The sequence below is a fragment of the Uranotaenia lowii genome, chromosome 2 (assembly GCF_029784155.1).
Source record: "Uranotaenia lowii strain MFRU-FL chromosome 2, ASM2978415v1, whole genome shotgun sequence".
Classification (NCBI taxonomy): Eukaryota; Metazoa; Arthropoda; class Insecta; order Diptera; family Culicidae; genus Uranotaenia; species Uranotaenia lowii.
Window position 1 is genome coordinate 6,161,294 of NC_073692.1, and position 24,792 is coordinate 6,186,085.

The 24,792-nt window shown below is 37.5% G+C and overlaps 1 protein-coding gene across 6 annotated transcripts in view; it reads left to right on the top strand.

The window, feature by feature from the left end:
• LOC129745513 (apoptosis-resistant E3 ubiquitin protein ligase 1) overlaps window positions 1-24,792 on the top strand; it is a 78,609-nt gene that overhangs the window by 34,569 nt on the left and 19,248 nt on the right. The window contains exon 1 of one of the 6 annotated variants that reach the window (XM_055738622.1): window positions 13,393-13,692. The exons of the other annotated variants lie outside the window; for them this stretch is intronic. Coding sequence (XP_055594597.1) covers window positions 13,515-13,692 — 178 coding nt within the window. The 5' untranslated portion in view covers window positions 13,393-13,514. Of the gene's footprint in view, window positions 1-13,392; window positions 13,693-24,792 lie in introns of those variants that run through there. 6 annotated transcript variants of the gene reach the window in all.

Consider the following 24,792-nt stretch of genomic DNA (forward strand, 5'->3'; position numbering starts at 1 on the left):
GTGTTCGTTTAAAAAAATGTCTATTGATTTTCCTTGAGTGAAATATGAAGATAAACTCATTTCTTCATGACTTTTTAAAGAAATTCATGCTTCATCACAAAGAATCATCATAGAATTTCCGGATAAAATCACAGAATGTCAGTTTTTTTTTGCAAAATCACAGCAACCTTCGGCAACCTTGGATGTAACTAGTACAATTTTTCAAAATGTCTTAAGCTCAATGAAAAATTGATGAAGTTACAAACACTCAAAAATATTAGTTATGCATTTCATGATTCATAATGTGATTCGCAAGGAAAAACGTAGATGAGGAACGCCATAACTTTCGATGCAAGTCAACCAAAAGTGAAGTCTCTCATTTAAAACTAATTAACAGCTGTCAAAATGCGGTATTTCTTTTCGCACCTCCTTATAGCTACAAAAGTTGATTGTTTTAATAGGGCAATAAATACATTCCCGGTATCGAAGATATCTAGATGTGTAATTTGGCATTGGGGAACATTTCAACTGGCCAGAATGCTTTCAACACTCCCGCCGAAAAAAAAACACCCTCCTACAGTCGTTTTGCTTATTTACCAAGAGCACGTTGCCGAGATAATCGATGGTTTGTTTACAATCCGCCTTTTCCTCGTGTCTTTCTTTCTTTATCCGTCCAAAATCGCTTAGCAAACTTAATCATCAAATTGTATCGAATTTCTGGTCATTTATTTTTTTATCGGTTTTGCGCGGCCAACTTGGATGGGAGGATAACATTCTCATCTGGTCTTGCTGAAGGAAATGACGTTGATGCAGCACATTTGGCATGACACGGCCTTAGGGGTCAAATGAATTGTGAAAAATTAACTACCGAGAAAACTACTTTTAAATAGTATTTTTGAAGTACAACAAAAACGTGTTCTATAAAAAGATTTCCTTAAGTTTTTTTTTCTGAAAAGTTAATCCATTTTCCGCTTGTGGAATGCAATGAAAACTATATTTTAGCCCTTCCGACTATAATTACCAGAAACGGGATTGTTTACGCTACTCTTGGCCTACTGCTCAGTATGGCCACTAAGCTAACTCACTATCTATTTGTCTTCCTTCACTTTTCCGTCGCAAATCCAGAGATCCAAACGATTTGCCGCGTCAGATGGTCGCGTCCATCCATCGATAAACAGTTGTTGGTTTACAAATTGAGACAACCGGATTTTATGTGTGTGTACAATAATAATTATAGGTCAGATTTTGTTGGCTTTTGCAATTAAAACGCGTTCAGGCAGAAGAGATGTGCGATAATGCGCTTCGCCAGCGAAAGCAATCGATACTCCAATCGAATTGGAATTGGATGTAGTTTTGTCAGTTCAGTATCCAGTCAAAAGTTCAATTGAATGATCAAAACTGAATTTGAAGTGTGAAAAGTGAAAACGAGTCAAATTAAAATTTTCATCTAAATTGAACTTGTACCAGCATTAAAATCTACTATCTTATCAAACTTGAAAAAAAAAAATCCTCAAGGCAGTAACCTAAGTCCAAAACGAATATATTCGTATTTGAAAATTTGAATCATTATATTGTAGCACATATCTTGTCGTAAATTTTACTATCGAATAACCGTCGTTAGAAATCGAATCCAGTATGCTTTATGATATTCCACAACTTTAGCTCTAAGTCATGAATAATTTTCAATCACGTTTTATCTAAGACATTTTATCTCGCATTCCTCAGATTGTTTTCGCCGTTTTCAAAGGCTATACCATTTGATTACAAAAGATTCGAGCAAAAGGCACGTTGCATTAGATCCATGGTGCGAAATCCTCTCCAGTTTATTTTTACACAGAGAACAGACGTTGGACTGTTTGAACTTACTCGAGCAATCGGTAAACATGAAATTTAGTTCCATCAGCTGTTTTTGTGATTAGACTCGCTTGCACGTGCTGAGAGATCGTCAAGTAGATGACACTACCAAAGTTTTTATTTCAAACAGAATACCCCGATAAATCTTTAAGCACAGCCTACTACTAAGTATGTAGTACCTATTTGTTCGTACCAACTCTGTGCTGCCTAGCCTACTTGCAGTGATGTCGATGCGGAAGTTTCTCGTCGTTTGCTAAACAAATCACAAAAGCCGTGATTGTTTGGTTACCTCTTGGACAACTTGAACATTGTAAACAGTTAGAACAACCAATACTGACATGTGGGTTGAGCAAAGTGACGGAAAACAGTGTACATTTTCCTCAGGACTTAAACCTGAATGAAGCTTATCCTTTGTTTTTAAAGATGACTAGTCATAATGATTTTCAAAACGTCCCAAATATCGACTATCGGATTAAAAAAAACATTAGAGATAACATAATTTCCGCGGGAATCAGTTAAAAAATCTCCCATCAAATTATCAAAGCGCGCCATGATGTCGCTTCGCTAAGGTTATGCCCGTATCCCAAAAGCTACAAATGGCAGACAAGTAGGCGCCATTGGGAAAGATAAGCCTCAGACAATTTGTTATTTTTCCATCCTCTCGCATCCGCGCTTCTGCTTTTCCCGACCAATCCAATCAAAGGTCAAACTTGGTAGAAGCGCCTGCTTCGACTGGGCGTTTTATAATAATAACAATAATAATAATAACGATTCCCGCCTTGTGGTGGTGGCCTTCAAATTCGCGCGGACTGCTTCGATGCAGTCGTTCCGGTTGATTCGGAAGAAGTCGACTAAGGAAATTATGGTCTCCCGTATTTGGGGGCTCTACCGGTGTAGTGAAGGAGGAACTTATCGTGGTTGCGTTTTAATAGTGTAATCTAGTAGCTGCCCACGAACCGGTGAAAAACTTCGCCCATTTGGCTTCACTTTAATCACAGCTTAGATATTCTGATTCGGTTACATTCGACCTTTGTGTAGCTACACCTACGTACGAAAGTGCAAACACAATGGGAAATGAGGTAAAAATAAAATAATGGAAGGATTTCATGTTATGATACGGTAGGGTGAATGCACCCACATGTCACATAAATTTCAAGTGAAAGATATAGATTTTTTGTTAAACTATATGCATATAATCATGAGAAGCAATCTTGTTTGATAATCTTAAAGCTTTTGATACATTTAAATTGACATTTATCACTAAAAAATTGAATCTGTGAAGATTTACTCTAAAACCAAATCCTCTCCAAAGAAAGAAGGTTTCTCCATCTTCATTTCCCATGGAAGAAATTGCGATTATTTATGGCATAATAAGCATTGTTTAAAAGTATAATACAATTTGCGACGGGGGACACAAATCAATTTCGAGGTGCCCGCGAAGCATTTTAAAGGCCCGTTCTTCTTGCGTGGAGTCCATTTTACTTTACAACTTTTATTTCTAGACACTTCCGGAATGAATCTTGTTATGTAATGTAAACTATAAGTGTTACTTTATTGAGAACAAAACTAAGTAGTAACCTGGTTCGGATGTCGGTGTGCAGCAATGCGATTTGCAACCGCAAATGAAAACCAGACACTTGAGTTGGTCAATCTTGACGTTTTTGAAGTCAAAATCTTCACAGGTACTGTTGACCTTCCCGCCGTTGCTGATGATGTCTTCCATTGATAGCGTTTGTTGAAGATTGAGGTCTGCCTTCCGAAGATTTTCCGAAGGATTTCGACGGTATCGTCAAAATTGACATCTCGAGGAAGCTATGGCAGAATATAGTTGACGTACTGAATGTGTCCATCTTGCTCAGTAGCAATCGAACTTTGGCATCATCGTCTAGGTTCTTGGCGTCCGATTCGAAGAGATCCGCATACCGGCTATACCACTTGTCAAAATTGATTTCATTTTCCGGGTCGAAGAAAAACTCACTGATGTTCTTTGCCAAGACCTCTAGTGTTTGCTCCGGGTTGCAAGGTGGTGGGGTTTGTTGCGCTAGCTTTTGGAGGAACGCCGCCGTCCGGAGAATTGCTTCCCGAATATCGCCATCGCTTCATTTCCTAATCTTCGCTGCTGCCAATTTGTTTTGTCTGAAAACTTCAAGAATATAACTTGTAATGTACTGTTAGTTTACAGTGTCACTTTATTGAGAACAAAACCTAGACGAACTTCACAACAGACAATTTCATGGTTTTCATAATGCACCAGCTAGAAAACGATTGCTGTGATCAATCATATAAAAATGGAAATTCAAATACGTAATGATTGCTTTGATCCAACAACATCTGGCCAAAGTGGCTATAAAATTATTTATTTTCACAAAATTTTGAGCTTTTTTTTCACACAATATAGTGCGTCAAAGATGAAAGATTTTAGCAATTTTTCGCAGATTACACAATTTTTTTAAATGTTGTATCCATTTTTTTTTATTTTTGATGTCACTACGTAACTTAGATTTCTGACTCCAATTTTTGGAAATGATATTCAGTCAGAAATCTCAAATCAAAAGTGACATAGAAATCTTTAAAAAGGGTTTTATTAAAATGCGGTTGATATTCATTTATTTGAAAATATAAATCAGTAATACTGATGACCAAAATATATTTTTTTTTAAACCTATTTAGTTTAGATTATAATCAAAACAAAATCTCATGAATTTTATTCCGTGCCTGCTGAAGGTCATCATATTTAAACTAAGGGCCTGTAGTCACCTTGTTATGCTCAGTTAATAAGAATGGCAAGAACATTCATTATTATTTTTGCTTTAAAAATATGTTCTAAATTCCAACAGTTAACGGTATAGATGCATCTACCCTAGCTATTTGATTAACGTTCGTGACTCATAAAAGCTGTTCGATGCATCGTTGAAATACTTCGATCGGTAAAAGTTTTGCCAGTTGAAAAGTTCAAAACCCAATCTTAGATAATAGCAAAGCCACAATTGTTGATCTAAAAGGCAAAGTTGCCAGTTCAATGTTTTTTTTTTTTGTAATTATAAAAACAAAACCTTTCAGAACTATTCTTATCACAGATTTTCAAATGATTAATGAAATACAGCACACCCACAGTAGAAACATGCCAGCAGGGCCATTTTTATCTGCTCCACAGGAGGTTTTCGCTTGTCGACGAAGAAATGGGACATTGCCTGTTGTAGAGTTGTTTACTGGAAAGAACCGTATCGGCGTGGAACATGTCGGTTGTACACAGTCGCGTATTTATGGTTCCGCTGAAGCCGCCACCACGCCGGGATCAGGAACGATGAATTGAGCCCTGCTTCCGGTCCGGAATTCCTTTGATTTTCTTCCTCTTTCGTGTTGCTAATGGCTTCGCAGTTTAATTTCGGTCGCACTGTTCCGAGCTGTGGGGTGGATTTGTACTTGTTCATATTTTTTTCAAGAAAAATGAATGAAAATTCCCGATGGAGTTCAACAGAAGCAATAGAAAGCAGAGGCACTTCCATTGAGTGATTATCTCTTTACATAACTATCGATTGGAAACAATTCGTTAATCGATTCGGTCAGCAGAAGGGGGGTGTTTAACTACGTAAAACCTAGTCTAAATATTTCATACACGAGGGAGAGATCTTCGTTTTCTTCTTTCTACTTTCTTTTTGGGTGGCCCTTCCCCTCTAACTTTATCAATTGGACATTTTTGTGTCATTATACACAAAGTATATAGAACAACGTTGAAATCGCCTAGAAAGCCTGCCCTGGCCTGTGGCTTGGCTCGTTATCTCGGGGGAAGCTTTGCGTGACTCGAGTCCATCGAGGAAACGGAAGAACCACCAACCAGCAACAGCAGTAGTAGTAGAGGGAGGGAAGGGCAGTGGAGACAAAGCCAAGCCATCCCTTTTGCCTTGAGGGAATAACGCCAGCTGATATCTTCGGGGTGCTCGCTTTTGTGGTCAACCCCAAAGATATGCTCGCATGAACAGAACGAGCCAACTTACAAGGCCCTGTTCGAGTACAGTGGGACTAGCTGTTTGGAAAAAATGAAATTAAAACAGAAGGTTCCGATCATAAATGGTCAAATATTAAGATATATAGTTGGTTGAGTATTTTATTATTGAGTCTTTCAACAAAAATTCTGGCTAATCACTTTTTATTGGGGAATTTATTCATTTATTTATTGGCGGATATATGGGCTGAGCCCGTCATCCCGGCTATCTTAAAATTATCTTACATACAGTTGTCTTCTTAATAATAAAATGTAAAGATGTTTGATTATAGATAAACTCAAATTGAAATCAATGACACTGTTAACACTGTTTATTTCCCTCATGAACCTAAGGACTGGTTCGTTGCGACTGTAGTTTGTTCGGCGATTCTCAGAAGCGTAAAGTCTTGGTCTTGTTAAGACCACATTGCTGGTGTTAGCTGTCAATCGTGAGCGTAGCAATATCGGATGGACTACACCGAAAAGTGCAAGTCCATCCGATATTAAGTTATTAATGTGGTCTCTGAAACTGAATCCGGAATCCAAAGTGACGCATAAGCCCAATATGCTGGTAACTCTTTAAATGTCATCGCCGCCAAAGGAGTACCTGAACAGGATCGGAGTTTTGCTTCTGGTAAACGAAATCGTTGAGCATTTGGAGATGTTTACTTTCAGCTTGCATCCGTTCACAAAAGCAGAGAACGCGTCCAAATCTTTTTGAAGCTTCTTACAATCTTCCATCTTTTATACGGGTAAAAATAAATTCCCGTCATCGGCGTGGATCAAAACGAATGAATCATTTAAAAAGTCAGGTAAGTTATTCATTTACAAAATAAAGAGAAGTGGACCCCAGTGACTACCTTGAGGCACTCCAGAGGACGCTTTATAGGATGCAGGTTCCTTTATTCTTGCTGCATCGAAAGCTTTCGACATGTCCGTATATTTACCATATTGAGGCATTCTTCCCTATCTGAGGAAAATAAGGATTCAAAAGATTCCTGATGTATGACATTAGTACAGGATCTACTCATGAATCCCGACATTATATTTCTTTAACAATCCCTTGTTGCTATTGAAAATAATAAGGATAAGCGGTCCGGCAAATAACAATTGGCTATTGGATCGAAACTTGCGGCATATTGCAGAAAAGCTTTCGGCTTACTCATGAAGGGAATCCAGAGGAGTATCGATACGGGAATACTAGATTGCAGCCATGGCCAATCTGATCGGTTCCGGAACGAATTTCCAATTAATCGGATTGAGACTTGCGGCATATGAGAAGGAAGCTCATGGCCTCAACATGAAGGGAATCCATAGCGAATCGATTTGGAGACGGCTTATGAAACGAAAGATCTTGGCCTCATCATGTAGGAAAATGTGGGAAGCAACATGAGAATTGAGACTCGAGGAGTAAGCCGTGAAATGTCAATCTCATTTCTCACTTCTCATTTTTCTCACATCATGATGAGACCAAGAGCTTTCCCCCAATATGCCGCAAGTTTCGATCCGATAACTTTGGCCTATTTCGTTCCGGAACTGGCCGGATCAGCCATGGTCAAAATCCTCTGTCCCCGAATCGATTTTCCTTTGTATTCCCCTCATGATGAATCCAAGAGCTTCCTTTTCATATGTCGCAAGTCTCGATTAGATAACTTTGAAATATTTCATTCCGAAACCGGCCAGATTGGCCATTAACACCACTCCTTGTCTCCAAATCGATTATTCTATAAATTCCTTTCATGATGAGGCCAAGAGCTTTCACACATTTTCACCTACGAATTTGTCATTATCTTCTCAACAACGCGACAATTCTGGATTGCCTATTATATTTTATCGTTCATACATACGGGAGAGACAGTTACGTAACAAATTAATGGAAACAAAAAACATTAAGAAAAGAATTGTAATCTTCTTTTTTTGGCGAGCAAATCTACGCACCCTTTGTTCGAAAGCGTCACTGGTGGTTAAGTAGGTGCTTTCAGGGAAACACTGTTCATCAACAACTTTTTCTCGTGGACTGGATTTCAACGGGGTGTGTGAACTACCAGAGTTCGATGAGATCATGAGTTATCAAGAAGAGATCAAGCCCATTGTTATTATAACCGTTGACAGGAGCCCACACACTCATTTGGGCAACCTCATATAGTGTAGTTTTGATGCGTTATCGGATAAGACTGGGTCAACTCCTTTTTCATGTAAAGCCCTTGTACCCTTTCTAGTGTACAGAGGCTTTACACTTGACGTCGAGTCAAATTTACACATTATTTAAAACGTTTGCCCACTCAGTGGGGATGTGAGCAGTTTGTTGTGTGATATGAAATGTTGCATGCAAAAAAAGTATAATTGAGAGCAAGTTAAATATAAAATATTTTATTCAATAATCACAAATATTGAAACACTTTTACACACTTTTTTAAAGTTGAAATTTAAACTGCAGCAGCAAAACATCGCAGGCAACAGGATGTTAAAATCTGCAAAAAATTCAAACCAATTAGATTAATCGTATTTTTTCAGGAGATATTAAAATGCCATTTTTTTCGCATTTATTATTTTGAATTTAGACGAATGAACTAACCTTTATCAGTGGAATGCGCCATGGATTTTTGCTGCGTCGATCATTTCCACTTTCCTCTGGTTCGCAGCTTGCCAGCAATGAACGTTCGAAATTTTGTGCCATATTTTCATGTCCGGCCCTGTAAATGAAAACTGATTTTATTCAATTCACAACACAAAACTTAAAAAAATAACATTTACTGCAATCCGACGTTGCCTTTTTTTGTTTTGCCAACAACTTTTTCCTCTCAGATGACGGCGACATTTTCACAAGATTGAAAACTACCCGTCTTGAAGCGTATTCGGGCTTTTCCAAAAAATGTGTAATATTGAACTAACAAAATGACCCCTTATTTGACAGATCCTGGAGGTTCGCAATAATGGGTCAATTTTACACTTGTTGAAGTGTTCCCCCAAATGAGTGTGCAGATGAGAACCCCCGTTACTTTGTGTACTTTTACTTTTAATTTCAAAAATTAAATATGTGGGAGGGGTTTGGCGTTTCGTAACTATAGAAGGGGGGTCCTAACAAACGTTACTTATTGTTACAAAGAGGGGGAAGGGGTCTAAATACTAGGTTTTTTGCGTTACGTAATTTGTGTACGACGCCTTATAAAACCTACCACTCCCACTGACGTTATAGGGACTCCCTTTATTAGTCCTCAAGGCAGCTTAGGCACGCTTAGCAATAGAAGATCGCAGAGAGTTCGAACTATAAACTCAGGAAAAACCTCAATCAATACACTTCTCAATTTTATTAAAAATAATAATAATTCAAAATATAGTTCAAACCCCCAACCAACCTTAATTAAAAACAAAACCGAGCGTGAACTTGTTCGACTAGGTTTGGCGCACTGTATCGAGTCTATTTTTCATCAAACACGACAACCCACAGTATGCGTAAATTGGCCACGAAGGTTACACGCATCGGGAAGAGGCGAAGGTGCGAAAGCCAATCTAACCCGGAAGACCCAACGGAGGAAACAACCAGCAGATTCCGGTAAGCAAAAGGGCCGGGCAGACAGATCGCCGGCCACAGCCGGTCAATCATCGGAAGCTTCCAGTTTGGAGTGCGTGAAATCAATCAGCCTCTTATGTCGTCAATTCGGCTACGTCAGCGTCACTGTTTAGGAGAAAGAAAGCTACTGGAAAATCAACCTATCGGTATCGACGTATCCTTCGTATGATATCCATCGATGGAACACTGAGAAGCGCGAGAAGCATTGCACCGCTGGAAAAGCAGCTTCGAAAAAGTGAGTCGATTCCAATTTAAAACACATCGAAACAATAAGCTAAAGAGGCACACACCACTGAAGTGCATGTAACGTTTTGAGTAAAGCTGATAAGAAAGCAATAAGAGGTAGCATTAAATGTATGTTGTATGTTGGTTATCCACCATGGGTGCACGGATTCACCGCAGTTTTTGCCTAAGTATGTGCTCACATGCCTTCTTTAGATTATTAGGTTCGACAAATCTCCAATGCAACGCGTACACCATACCCGGGCCCCATGGCTTCGTATGAACTGTTATGGAGTGAATGTAATGTGTGGATATATGTATATTTTTGGAAGAACGAGTCAATCAGGTGGGCTAATTTACATTCTTATTACATATATTATATAGTCAATTATATATAGGGAAACACATCTTACCTGTCGGCCACTTATGGGATTCGAACCCAAAAGTTTTCCTTGCCGATACCGGGAATCGAACCCAGTACGCCTGGCATACTAGAACCAGACTCGCGCCAGCCTTTCCGCTAGACCACATCGGCGCTAGCAATAAGAGGTAGCATTAAAGCACCCAAAATAAAGTTATGGCAAACGAGCGTGTATCGATGGCAAGAAAATCTCTCGACGCCCGGAAAGCCTCAAGTTGCCTGGCGAGAAAACGGGGAGGAGCTTAAACGTCAACGAGAAGTAGAAAAAAAGGGAAATGACAAATTTTCCACGAGAATGGTGAAGAAAAACCAGCGCCGCGTGCGGAAAGAAAATTTTACGCTGAATCCGGGGTGAAAAACGTGGCCACAAGGAGCTCGGGGGAGAAAAACCAGAGCCGAGTGCAAAAAAACTTTGAGTCCCGATGGTGTGCTGCGCTTACGCGGATCCGGGCTCAATCGGTGTGCGAATTCGCGTCAGGGCTCGATCGCCCCAGAGTGGACAGGTCCCCATCATTCGGTTTCCACCGTTCCGGGTTGTATCACTCCGGACCGTGACTAGCATATCGACGGCTATTAGCAACGTCATCCGGCTACTGAGAGCGCCCAGGACTTGTCACAGTATCGCAGTTGGGCAGTATCCGCAGTATCGGTTGAGCTAAGTGAAAAGGAGAACGACGATTTTGGTGAATGACCCCAGTCACATTCGGCCGAGGTTCCTTGGCGATCTCTTCGGAACCTTCAGGAATCGTCGAGAAGAGAGGGTGCGCAAGATCGCATGAAGCGGATGCTAGTCGAGGGCAGAGAAACGTCCGTGCTGTCGATATCACGAGGGCACGAGCAGCCCTGCTGGAGTGCATGTAAGTTTCCAATTACGATTCTCTCAATGGTGTGTGGCAAAATACCAAAATTAAAACTCTATTAACTCACAAGATTTAAATTTGTCCTTTTGTTCTAGCCACAGATTGCACCAGAATTTTAAAGAGTCTTTTACCCGCTACATTGGCGCCCAACATAAATGAATCTATTACTAGAACAAGGTCGTTAATTTTTCAGTAATAGGAAGTATAGCATAGCATAGCATAGCATAGCATTGGGTGACTACACACCTCTTGCATTGGCTGATACACGAGGTACAACTAACAATCAAATCCAACACAAGACGCCAAAAAGAGTACCTGGATTCAGTACTAATTTCGAGTGTTGTTATTGAGAATCAATATGGTACCAAAATGCACACCGTGGCAAGTCAATGTAATCATATAGGGATAGTCTAAACAGCTGAATAAACTTTTCAGGTGCAAGAGAACTCATGCGACCCTACAGATAAAGGTGCTGTTTCAGACAGGAAGGGGAAGGGTTATTCATGTTAAAGGAAATCCTACTTGGCAGATAGGATTGATGAATAAGAAAAAAAAATTAAGTTAACACAAAAATACAAATAAAAATGGAAAGAGCTCACCAATTTTTCGATGTAATGAGAGATGCTACGATGCGAAACCATCCACACGGGTGTTGATAACCATGGAATAAATATAAGAGAACGAATTGACACTTGCGGTCTTTTTCAAATCCATAATGCCACGACTTTTCACTGTTACTACCATCGGCGGACGACGATTCAGAATTCAATTCGGGAAAAAATGTTTAAGCAATCATACGAAATAAATTTACAGAATAAATTTCGATCACACCGGACTTCACTGCAATAAGAAATTATCAATATGAACTTTTATTTTCCCCGAGAATTTAAACGCAAAAAAATTGCACGGGCGAGAAAAACACGACCGCACTCAACCAAGGCTTGCTTAGAATCTAATTTTTCAGTAATAGGAAGTATATATAGAAATTAGTTATTTCGTGCAACTTTTTGTGTAAGTCCCACTTTTTTTTACCACATTCCTCGTCGTGTATCAATCAATCGTCATGCCAGGCACGGACGTTGAAGAAAACATTATTTTCTGTCAAAAAGCAATGAAGACATTGACACTGACGGGAGAAAGAACAAACGTGTTACGAAATCTGTCAACGCGAAAAGTGTGCAGTTATTATGCGTGGTCCACCAAATGTCAGAGAGGAAACTAAAGCAACAGCGAACTTAGGAAGAAGGCCAGCCAGGAAAACCGGAGTGATTTCAAGGACAACTTCGCAAACTAATTCGTCAGGTGCTTTTCGGGGTTTCGACGAAAAAGGGAACGAACCGAGCAATAGCCCTTCCTTCAACGCTTCGCAATGTTCAGACGAAACGGATGGAGTTTCACTCAACACGTTCCTGCTACAGGTTGAAACTTTAGCAAACTTGGAGGGCATTCCGGGAGAGTTGATTCTAAAGAACATCAAGCATTTCTTGAAGGGTGGTGCTCTGCGATGGTAAGTCAGCGCTTTCCGTCGTGGGACTATTCGGATCTGGTCATCATTCAAATTAAAAATACGCTAGCATTTCCTTCCAAGCAATTACACGCACTTCGATCAGGTAGAAGCCTATCATCGTCTACAAGGAGAAGAGGAGTCGTTCACACATTTCAGTCACGTTCATTCGCCGATGTCGGAGGAAAAGAAACTGTTAATCATTAATCACCCGTTACTATGTTTTGATTAAAACGTTTCATATAAAAAAAATCTGCCGAAAAAATCTCAAAACTCAACGGATTGATTGCAGCTTAGTTTCATCAGAAATTATTAGTTTTTTAAACATATGTATAATCTTTATTATATCAACATACTGATAGGTGTGATAAATGTGTGTGATCAATTATTTTTGAACAAAAAGTATTAAAATACAGTTAGCTTTGCAATCTTTATGCTAAGTTATTTGCAACTTTTTACCTACATTACAATACCTCCAGTCGTAATTACGGTTTTCACCCATGAGCATTTCTTTTTATAAATTTCCGACTGCAAATGCTCCAGAACATTAATTTCTTCGCTAAACCCACTTTGTCAACCATTGATGACGTACACCAATGAGTTCGAGGGATCGAAACTCCACGCGAGAGGACGCGGGACGGAAAGGCTTTTCCAAACCTGCTCTATTCTTCCACCAGCCAGCAGATCACCGCACAGCACACGTACCTACTTCCTCATTGGCGCGCTTCTGGTTCTTCTTCTTCTGGTGGCTGCTCGTGGAATGGAAACAAAAAAAATCAGCTCCAAACGACGACGACGCCACACACCGCCAACAATCATCACGATAGTCACGACACGATATCACCATCGGCATCGAAGCCAAAGTCACACAACAGGAGCAGCAGCAGCAGAAGTGCTGGCAACACAGTGGCCAATCCAATCCAATCCAGTCCACATGATTCCGGGTGGCGCGGCGCGGTTATTGCCAGGATTTCTACAAATGGGAGAATTTCATCAGTCTTTGGCAGCTAACGGTCGAAGTCGGATATCGAAACATTTTTGTCTCAAGAAATTGTGTTGCTGCTGTGCCTCAAAGTTGTTCCCCCAAAGACAGTCGGTGTCGGTGAAGTTTCGCACCGATCATGTCTCCGAATGCCATCGATATTTTCGGTGGCGTTAGGAACTACTGTTTCGGAGGTGATGGCCTGATAACTTCCCCAAAGGCGGAACCACCTCTCCTAATTCTGCGTCCACCGAGAGCAGCCGGAAGCCCCGGATCGCCGGACGCCACCTGGAAACAACCCCGGCTGGCCGTTGGAGGTGAATCATAAGTTCTATAAAATATTCATTCAACCACGACTGCTGCACTCTACTCTACACTGCAATCTGCTAGGACCCATGTGACTAATGAAGTGTGTTTGTTCTTTGCCGTATGTCCATTTATTGCAATTGTAAATAGTTCGCCACGAAAGTGTGCCATAAAGCCGGCGGATTAGCGATTTCAAAGAAGCTTTCCTCGATTGCTGGGGATTAGTAGAAGCAGCAATTAAAAATAGTTTATTGTTGAGTGTTGTAAGTGTATGGTCGGATGAGTGATTTAGGAAAAATGGTTCGAGTAGTTGCTACATCAATCACAATTTGTTGGTAAAACAATTATCACTTATAGTAGTGAACCTTCATATAAGAGAAGCGACATCTGATCCCTTTTAAAATAAAGTATGTGGCAACATCGACAAAATCTTGAACATAACAATCCTGTTTTAACTATAACAACAATCACAATACCATCCTTGGTTGAGTTTTCAATAAGAAAGGTAAAAGATCTGCGACAAATGCTCGGATCGATTGGAATCGATTTTGACAGTTCTTTTGTATCGATTGGAATTTTGTGTTTCAGACGTCGCTTCTCTTATATGTAGGTTCACTAACTTATAGCACAAAAAATTTCTCAACCAAGATCTGAAAGTACTTACCTCAACGAAGCAGGCAGCATTCAAGATAACCTGTTTCTAGACTGGCGTGTGGTTGTGGCACTTTAGCAAACCGAGAACAGATTTATAACTGTGATTCAACTTTTAAACATTTGAAACACATGTCCTTAATTGGAGATGAGGCAGCCGATCCCTTTTTTGTTTTCATCTAGAATCAATTGGATTTTAGCCTGTTTTATTTCACACGAGTATTCATTTCTTTCAATTTTGTAGTTTCGCCAACTTCATTCGCTTTTAGTTCCTCGATATTGCAGATTGTTTCTTGGTTTTTTCATCTCCCTAAGGCTTCTGGAGTACTATTTAGTACCCGAACCTGTACCATTTTTTTTTTCTAAACAAGGTTTTTCCTTAACATTTCCTCGAACCATAAATGCATGAACAATATCTTTTATTAATAAATCGAAATATCTTACTGACCTATTTACTGACCTACCTGCTTCAAGAAGCTGACAAAACAAATTGCCATTATACCGTCTCCAATCATGTACAGTGTGTTAGATTTCTCATATGCAGTTGTCCAGTTCAAATCCAGCATACTTTAACCACAGACAAACAGACAGGACACTGATATTTTATTCTTCGCAAAACGCTAGGAAGCTAGGCAATGTCAATACTAAAGTTCATTGCTATCGAATAGAAGAACATCGATCATGTCGATCATGTCATCATATCTTCATGGTCTCCAATATCGTTCAAAATCAAAATGAACAAAGTAGGTGTTCGTGTTCGTGTTTTTAAATTTTCCTTTCATCACAAGAAAAAGTTCTGTAGTTTTGCTGAAATGGTCGAAGTCTTTCGATTTATTAAGTGTTGCGAGGATAAAGTGATGACTTATAATGTTTTTGTTTATTGGCAGTGGCAACCTAGTTACCCACGATTTTTGCCCTAACTGCTGTTATTATGTTCGTTTATTAATTTAGAAGTCCACTAGTTTTGCCCGAGATTTGAACCTCAAGCAGGCGGTTGCACCCCGTAAAAGTTGTCAGTGTTGGGGGTAAACATAAGGGTGAGTATAGCAACCATATATTTGCATCGTCCCGGGTAACGATTCTGTTTATTTATTCAGAAAAAGTTTTGCCCCGCGCTAGTGAAGAAAAACAAAAACGGTATTACATGCAAGAGTCGAGAAATTGAGAAGACCAGTGACATTGGATCAAAATGGTAAAGTTCATCCATTCTCACTGAAAGTCTGGCCAGTAGTTTCCAAATAACTCTCGAGATTAAGCAAAGTCTGAAATCGTTAACTTGCTGGACGTTCTTGCTACTGTTTTTCAATGCATTTTTGGATGATGAAGTAGCTGTAAGTTTGCCCAAAACAACCTTCCTGATAACTTCGAGGCAAAAAATACGTTGGAAAATTTACAAATCAAATTTTCAAGTGACCAGTTTTCGAAAAGGCGTAATCGTATATGAACTCATGAATAATTAATTTAATTCCACTCTAAAAAGACGGGTTCAATTTATTGCTAGATAAATGCAATACGAGTTACTTTTGACTGCACAGAACTTCACTTTCTTTTTTATAAGTTTTGGAGAATGAAACAACTTTTTTTTAAATTTACGTATACCCATCATCAGATGTCCCCCAGAGTAACCCGAAACGTTACGTAAATTTAAGAATAAAACAAAGTTGCTCACTCATCGAAAAAAGTCAGAAAGTAAGAACCGTATAAAAAGTACCGGTGATAAACTTTTATTCATTCCTTTTTTTTGCACTACTGAGGCAGTCGAAATAACTAACTGTTTTACAATAAGTTTTTACACTTCTTGAACAGTTATCGTCAGAGGACGAATCGGCTATATCTAATCAATTAGGAATATTCTTAACGATCAGTCTTACCCATCAGAACTGATTTACTTATGAATTTACTGATTTACGGGTTACCTTCAAGTATCACTTTTGCATCCCATTGTCCAAAATTCAGCACTTCTGGCTTGAAGGAAATAGCGATTAACTTTTAAGATATTTTTCCATTATGCAACCCGACAGCAACAGCAATTTTCTAGAAACATGCCAAACAGTTCGTACGACCTGTTAAAACTGACCAAATTTTTTTTTTTTTTTTAGTTTGGTTTTGACAGTTCTCTTTGGTGTTTTCTGAGACATCTGGTGGCCCAGCCAGAAAAAAAATAAAAATTGGTTAAAACGATCGTTGGAAATTTTACGCAAGTTGATTTTGAAGATGTCGACTGTATGTTTTAGTGTTTTATTTACGGCAAATCAGTCCAATTAATCTTTATAAACGACGTTTATTTTATTCCGACGTTTCGGTGTCTATTAACACCTTCATCAGGGATCCTACAAGGTTTTTTGATAATTAAACTAAAGTGTACTGTTTGTGTTGATTGTCCTATTTTCTAAGCCTACTTACAAAGTTGTCGTTTATTACTTGTTTTTTGTAAAAACGTACTGTCCGGATTATTTGGTGTAGAATCACTGTAACGGTAGTTGGTAATGTTAGAAAAGATCACTTGAAACTGTACTATTTCTTACATTTGAAATTCAAAATTTAAATATATCTCCAAACTTTCTATGAAAAGCACTGTTGTGTACTTTCAGGCGGTACTACTGTTTTGCAATATTTCTTCTTGCGTTGTTTTTGGTTCGTTCTGACTTTCGATATTTTTGACATCTTTTCGATTTGTTTTCTTGTAGTTGTGTTGGTTCAATATGTTTAATACAGATGCAAAAATAGAGTTCAGATTGTTTATATCTGTTCTTTGGTTAACTGTGTTGGGTGTGTTGAAAATATGGCACATTTCGAGAAAATTTAAGGTGTATTTGTTGAAACTTGTATCTAATACTATTGTTTTATCGATGTTGAATGTGTGGTTTGTTTCTATAATGTGGTCTATGAGTGCTGTATTGTCTCTCTCTCTCTGGTTTTTTCCGTTGCTGTTGTGTTGTTTGTATTTCTATCCTGTTTCTTCTTTAACATTTTTATGTTGCTCTTGTGTCCGGAGAGTCGTTGATCGAGAGTATTTTTGGTAAGGCCAATGTAAACACTCGAACACGGCTCTTCGCATGGAATTTGGTAGACGACGTTTGATTTCTCACCAATTCTCTTCGGATCCTTTACTCTGCTGTGCATGTCTTCCACTGTCATGTTCTTCCTGCTGGCGATCTTGACATTGGGGTAGTCTACGGACAGGCAGTGGATCAGTCGTTCGGTGAGAAGCGGGATGTACGGAACCGAACGATAAATCTGTTCTACTTTGGTCATGTTGCTGGAAGCTGAACTAATATCGGATGGATGGATGATTTGCTGGTCTGCTGTGAAGATATTTTGCCGGGCTGCTATAAGAATGTTGTGCTGGGTTGCTGATTGGATGGTTGCTGGATCGGGTGCAGGATCGGATGCTGGATTGGATGTTTGATGGTTGATGGATAGATTGGACTGTTCTGAGTGATTTTGTGGCTGTGATGATGATAATTGGTTGAGATGATCGGTGGATGAATGGTGCGGTGAAAGTTGTTGCTCGATGTTGTTGGATGGTTGGTCGGCGCATAGTTTTTGGTTTTGCTGTTGTGATTTTCTGTTCTGGATGTTCCGATTCGTGTTTATCAGTCTGTTTATGAGTTTTTTAGGGTAGTTGTTTTGTTTCAGGTGTTGATGGATGATATGGTAGATGTTTTGGTTCTCCTCATTTCTAGATAGCAAAGCGATGCGGTTTATGAAGTTGTTTGCGACATTTAGTTTGTGTTTAAGTTGATGACAAGAGAACCAGTTCAACATACGCCCCGAAGCTATGGGTTTAATGTACCATTCCGTTTTTAAAAATTTGGTTTTCATTTCGCACTACAACCATATCTAGGTATGGGAGGCGGTTTTCATGCTCTCTTTCCATGGTAAACTGTAACCGTTTTTCTTGTTGGTTGAATATTTGGAGGACCTGTTCGCAGCTTTCTTGTGGAATAGCTAGAAAGAGATCATCCACGTATTTCCGAATTATAGGAACTGGAAATGGTAGTCTGTTTATCGCGCTTGAAATGATGTCATCAACTTAAACACAAACTAAATGTCGCAAACAACTTCATAAACCGCATCGCTTTGCTATCTAGAAATGAGGAGAACCAAAACATCTACCATATCATCCATCAACACCTGAAACAAAACAACTACCCTAAAAAACTCATAAACAGACTGATAAACACGAATCGGAACATCCAGAACAGAAAATCACAACAGCAAAACCAAAAACTATGCGCCGACCAACCATCCAACAACATCGAGCAACAACTTTCACCGCACCATTCATCCACCGATCATCTCAACCAATTATCATCATCACAGCCACAAAATCACTCAGAACAGTCCAATCTATCCATCAACCATCAAACATCCAATCCAGCATCCGAACCTGCACCCGATCCAGCAACCATCCAATCAGCAACCCAGCACAACATTCTTATAGCAGCCCGGCAAAATATCTTCACAGCAGACCAGCAAATCATCCATCCATCCGATATTAGTTCAGCTTCCAGCAACATGATCAAAGTAGAACAGATTTATCGTTCGGTTCCGTACATCCCGCTTCTCACCGAACGACTGATCCACTGCCTGTCCGTAGCAGTGATGCCACATTTAAATCGGTATTTTTGAACCCAAAAAATTCTTTTTTCGGTATGGAAATCTGAAAAATCGGTATAAAAATCGGTATTTTATGGCGATCCAAAAAATTTCGGAACTGATTCTGAAGTCTGTTATTTAATACTTTTTCTAATAAATGCCTTATTGTATTTTTTGTGCTCGTTTTTGTTTTGTTTTTATACATTTTTATTCGTTTTTAAGTGTTCTTAGAAGGTTTATACTGTTCTTTCTTCTCTATTATAATTTTTAGAAAATTTTTACAAACTTTGTGTCGAATCCGCCAGTTTCCTTTCGATTCTACATTTGGATTTACATAATAACTGCATTAATGCCAAAAGTGTGTATGAGTGCATAAAAGCAAATTTCGAGAAAAAACGCTATAAAGTTGTTGTGTTTGGTTATTTTCCATACGTTTTTAAATAATTTGTATTTTTCTTCCGAATATTAAGGAATGAAAATAAATTTCTAAAAATCAGAAGAAATCATGAAATATAGTTTGAAACATGAAATATCGTTCCGTATTATTAACTCATGGATCATTAGCTCTTATACTCTTTTGGCTCTGTGGGCCCTAATTGAAAAAAATCGCATATTGAAAAGTTTTTGTGGAATTCTCTATTTAAAAAATCCTGAAGCTTCTTTGTAATATTCTCAATCATTAAATTTCTTCATGTTATCGATTAGCACATGTTTCCTTATAGGTGTAATTCTTATAGAGTGTTCTTTACATTTTTTTTATGTTTTCAACATTCTGAAAATCTGAAAACTCATACATACTCAACCTCATGAGATTAATTTCCGCTAGCTATCTTGGCGCAATTATAAAAATCATAGAATATATTATAGAAAACGACAATTTTCCAACATTCTCAATGAAAAAATTACCTCCCAATTCCAACGGATAGTTCGACTATCAAAAATACTTCTTTCCTTTAAAATTTGAGTGTTTCGATTAAAATATTGAAAAACGTGCACTTATCACAAAAGCTTCAGGTGTTTCTTCCTTAGCAAACGCCAAATAATATAATTAGGTCGTCTTCAATCGAACAGAAACCCAATATTTTCGATAGTCTCGCTTAAACTGAAAGATATTTTACGTTTTGTATCAAAATCTCAAAAATCGGTATGAAATCGGTATGTTTTGCCAAAAATCGGTATTCGGTATATACCGATTCTTGGATAAAAATTTGCCCAAAAATCGGTATGAATACCGAAAAATCGGTAGGTGTGGCATCTATGCCGTAGACTACCCCAATGTCAAGATCGCCAGCAGGAAGAACATGACAGTGGGAGACATGCACAGCAGAGTAAAGGATCCGAAGAGAATTGGTGAGCAGTGCTCGAAACATTCACAGTCATTGACAGAGAGCTGATTGAATGTGAGAGGAAAAAGCTGTCACTTTCATCTCCTTCGTCAGTCAATGAAATGTACTCTGTATGGAGAGGATGACCTTCATGTTGACTGTGAATGTCTTCTCCTTTCTTTCACCATTCGTTCCACACTCATTCGTTCCGCAAAGTCGTGACAGGATCAAACTTAGAAAAATCGTTCAGCTGGGCCCTCTTTGAATGTGTGAACCAATCATATTCGCTTAGGTTACTTTTCATGAACCAAATAAAGCGATCAATATTAATAGCGGCTAAACGGTAAACGATAGCAACTTCATGTCTTCGAAGCAATTTATCAACGCAACAAAAGCTTTCATATTCTATTGAAAAATAAATGATTAATTTACTAAGATGGGAGATAAAATAATTATTACTAATATATTTAATTAAGACATTTGATACATTGAACAAAGTTAAAGATTGTGCATTTCTTACGAACTTTGTCGAGGGCATTATTGCGATCAGATGAAAAATATGAAAGTAACAAGCATTTTGAAAATAAACATGAATGCAGCTATAACATCAAGAGATCGACTGAGTTTTTATGTTTTTATACTGGATGTTATTAATCAAGTAATTAACTTTCAAAGGATCTAGAAACGAAACATTAGTTTTCACTAGATTTACTGCAAACTTCCAATTAACATTTAGGGTTTTTTCTTATCTACACACTAAGATTGCGATTATTCCACTCGGGACCGAGTTCCAATATTTTTTGCCCTTGGAGGTTGGCACTATAATTAACATTCCTTTGATATTGATGTTAATAAATAATAACAATGTATTCAAAATTTTCTACTTCTTCTTCTCGTTTTCCAATCGCCGGATCGATGGCATAAAATTTTCAAAATTGTTGTTTTTTTGCGATTTAAACAATTAGTTTTTATAAGAAAAGTCTGAAAAATTATACCATCAAACGGGGCATCATGCAAAAGTAGGTTAAATACAACATTTGTATACCACAACACTTATTCAATTTTTATTTCAATATACTGTAATAAAGTTAACATTGAATGATAACAAATTGATGATGACAAATTTTAACATTTTTCGATGCCGTTAAAAACTTAATATATCATCTACAAACTATATATTGCATTTATTATTCTATACCAACACTGTTGGTGTATATTTTTTTCGGACTATCACTAAATTTTTCTAAATAAATATTTTTATAGTTCAATTAGCTGTATGGGGCAAAATGCAACAAAATGCAAATCAGAACTGAATCTCATAGATCGCGTTTCCATATGCTGGGATATGATTATTTTGCATTATGCGTTTGTTAACATTAAAATTTCATCCATCCTAAGATTTATTTTCATGATTTAAGCTAAATGAATTTTTTGTAGTATGTATTTTTTACCCCTGAATGTATGCAGCAGATTAAAACATTTGTCTTAAAAAAATTTGACAGACAAAATTTAAAATTTAATTCGAACAAAACCAAAATTTACTGCAATTGGTGCTTTAAGCGTTATGACTTAACAGATGTATCAAAAACTATAAATTTGTTCGTGTTCATTTGATTTTTCATTGATTACACTAGTTTACAAAATTTAAAAAAAATCGTGAACTTGATTAACTGACAAACATTTTTAATGTAAAATCGTGCGCTGAATCCGATAATGAAATTCAAAAAAATCTCAGTAGAACCGTTTTTGAGTTATGCTCCAAATATGAAATTTCGGAAAAATTAATAAAGTTCTTGTACTTAGATTAAAATATCTCGGACGGCATAACAGTAATTTGAAATCTCTCGTTTGCATATTGAAGGTGAATAAATTTTCTATCGATCATCTGAACACTGTTTTTGCGTTTGACTAACAGTATTGTTGATATTAGTGACTTTATGAGGAAAAAATTTATAAAAAACGTATTTTTTTAGAGAAAATTTTGTTTCTACGAAAGTTTTAAACTCGACGGTAGCATTTAAAAAATCTGATTTTCTTTTGCTTCTAAATGTCAATTTAAAACGAAGATTTCAAGTGGTTATTTATTAAAATAGGTTGAAATTTGAAGAAGTTATGGCTACTTTACCATAACTGTATTTCTTGCAGTTTTTAATAATTTAACGACCGGCAGTACACTTATCATAGTATAGGAAGAATGAAACATGATAAATCTCACTCGCACCAAGTCAAAATTATTTATTAGCTTACCAGAAGGTCTCATGCCAAGTTTCAGGAAGATCTGACCATAGGAAGGGGTTGCTTGAGTCTCAAACGTGAATAAAATTTTGAGGTATTTTGCCCGGAAGGAACGAAAAATACTGGTTTTTCATCAATAACTTTTTTCATCACTAGCTGATTGTTTTTTATGGTTAATTTTCTTAAAGCCTAAGTTGAGACAAATATTTCACCCGAAGACTGTAACTCGATTGGATTTGAAACAGAAAAGTTATTTCGGTTCAAAGGCCGCAAATTTGGTCCAACACGCAATGAGTACTTTTTACCCATTGCGATTTATACGACAATTTTCGACCAAAATACAATCTTTGAACCGCAATAACTTTTCTGTTTCAAATCCAATCGAGTTACACTCTTCGGGTGAAATATTTGTCTCAACTTAGGCTTTAAGAAAATTAACCATAAAAAACAATCAGCTAGTGATGAAAAAAGTTATTGATGAAAAACCAGTATTTTTCGTTCCTTCCGGGCAAAATACCTCAAAATTTTATTCACGTTTGAGACTCAAGCAACCCCTTCCTATGGTCAGATCTTCCTGAAACTTGGCATGAGACCTTCTGGTAAGCTAATAAATAATTTTGACTTGGTGCGAGTGAGATTTATCATGTTTCATTCTTCCTATACTATGATAAGTGTACTGCCGGTCGTTAAATTATTAAAAACTGCAAGAAATACAGTTATGGTAAAGTAGCCATAACTTCTTCAAATTTCAACCTATTTTAATAAATAACCACTTGAAATCTTCGTTTTAAATTGACATTTAGAAGCAAAAGAAAATCAGATTTTTTAAATGCTACCATCGAGTTTAAAACTTTCGTAGAAACAAAATTTTCTCTAAAAAAATGCGTTTTTTATAATTTTTTTCCTCATAAAGTCACTAATATCAACAATACTGTTAGTCAAACGCAAAAACAGTGTTCAGATGATCGATAGAAAATTTATTCACCTTCAATATGCAAAAGAGATATTTCAAATTACTGTTATGCCGTCCGAGATATTTTAATCTAAGTACAAGAACTTTATTAATTTTTCCGAAATTTCATATTTGGAGCATAACTCAAAAACCGTTCTACTGAGATTTTTTTGAATTTCATTTTCGGATTCAGCGCCCGATTTTACATTGGAAATAACCGTCAGTTTACTGAGTTCAAAAATGCTGTAAACTAGTGTTACAGATTTTTTTTCTCTTAGTAGGGTGAAAATCGCATATTTTTTTATATTTAAAAATAATATAAAACCAATTATTTTTCAGACTACGCCAGTTTGGTGTCCCATAAACCTTAAAACTTTTGATTTACAAGAGGTATGACTATCTGTAAGCGTTAATATTTTAAACCATTGAAGTTGAAAAATGTTGCATGTTGCCCCAGTTGACGGTAGCTTGTTTTTTAAATGCTTATAACTTTTTTTTTGTTTTTTATTCGATTTCGATGATTTCCTCCACAAAGTTTCTCAAAGGACACAATCTTAATCTTTTTTTAATGCATCGAGTGTCTAAACTCAGTATTTAAAAAAACAATTATTTCATCTCCTTTCAAGCTTAACACGTGACGTATGAAACAAAATGTAAACAAATAGATTTACTACGAAAAAATACAAAAACTTTCCTGAACAAGTCGCAATTTTTTCGCATTTAGAATATTTGTAGTTTGGATAACATGTTCTATATGTTGAAGAAAAACTTAAAATTGTTTGACAACTTTTTCATTTTTTTAAAAGAATATGAAAGACCTTGATGTGTAGATAAATTGTCTCGAAGACACTGACTTTCTATAGTTTACCGTTTAGCCGCTATCAATTTAAAACGTTTTTTATTTCCATTTATCACTTTGTGCGCCAGGAAGTCAAAGAACAACGTTCAACTTGTCTCCAACGGATTCCATTCATTCAACATCAGAATGACTGAGTTTACATCGAAGCTCACAGTCATGGGCTCGAAGTGACTGTGACCTTTGTCCAAATGGAATGAGAAGAAGAGCGAATGAAAATTGTAAAGGCTGTCAGTCAGAGAGAGCTTATTGAGTGAGAGAAGGAAATAAAGGAAACGCAAACGGAAGACTCTGAATGGAGGGAAATTTCACATTCACGCAAGGCTGTCAACTTTTTTAAGCTCTGTTGGTGAGAAATCAAACGTCGTCTACCAAATTCCATGCGAAGAGCCGTGTTCGAGTGTATACATTGGCCTTACCAAAAATACTCTCGATCAACGACTCTCCGGACACAAGAGCAACATAAAAATGTTAAAGAAGAAACAGGATA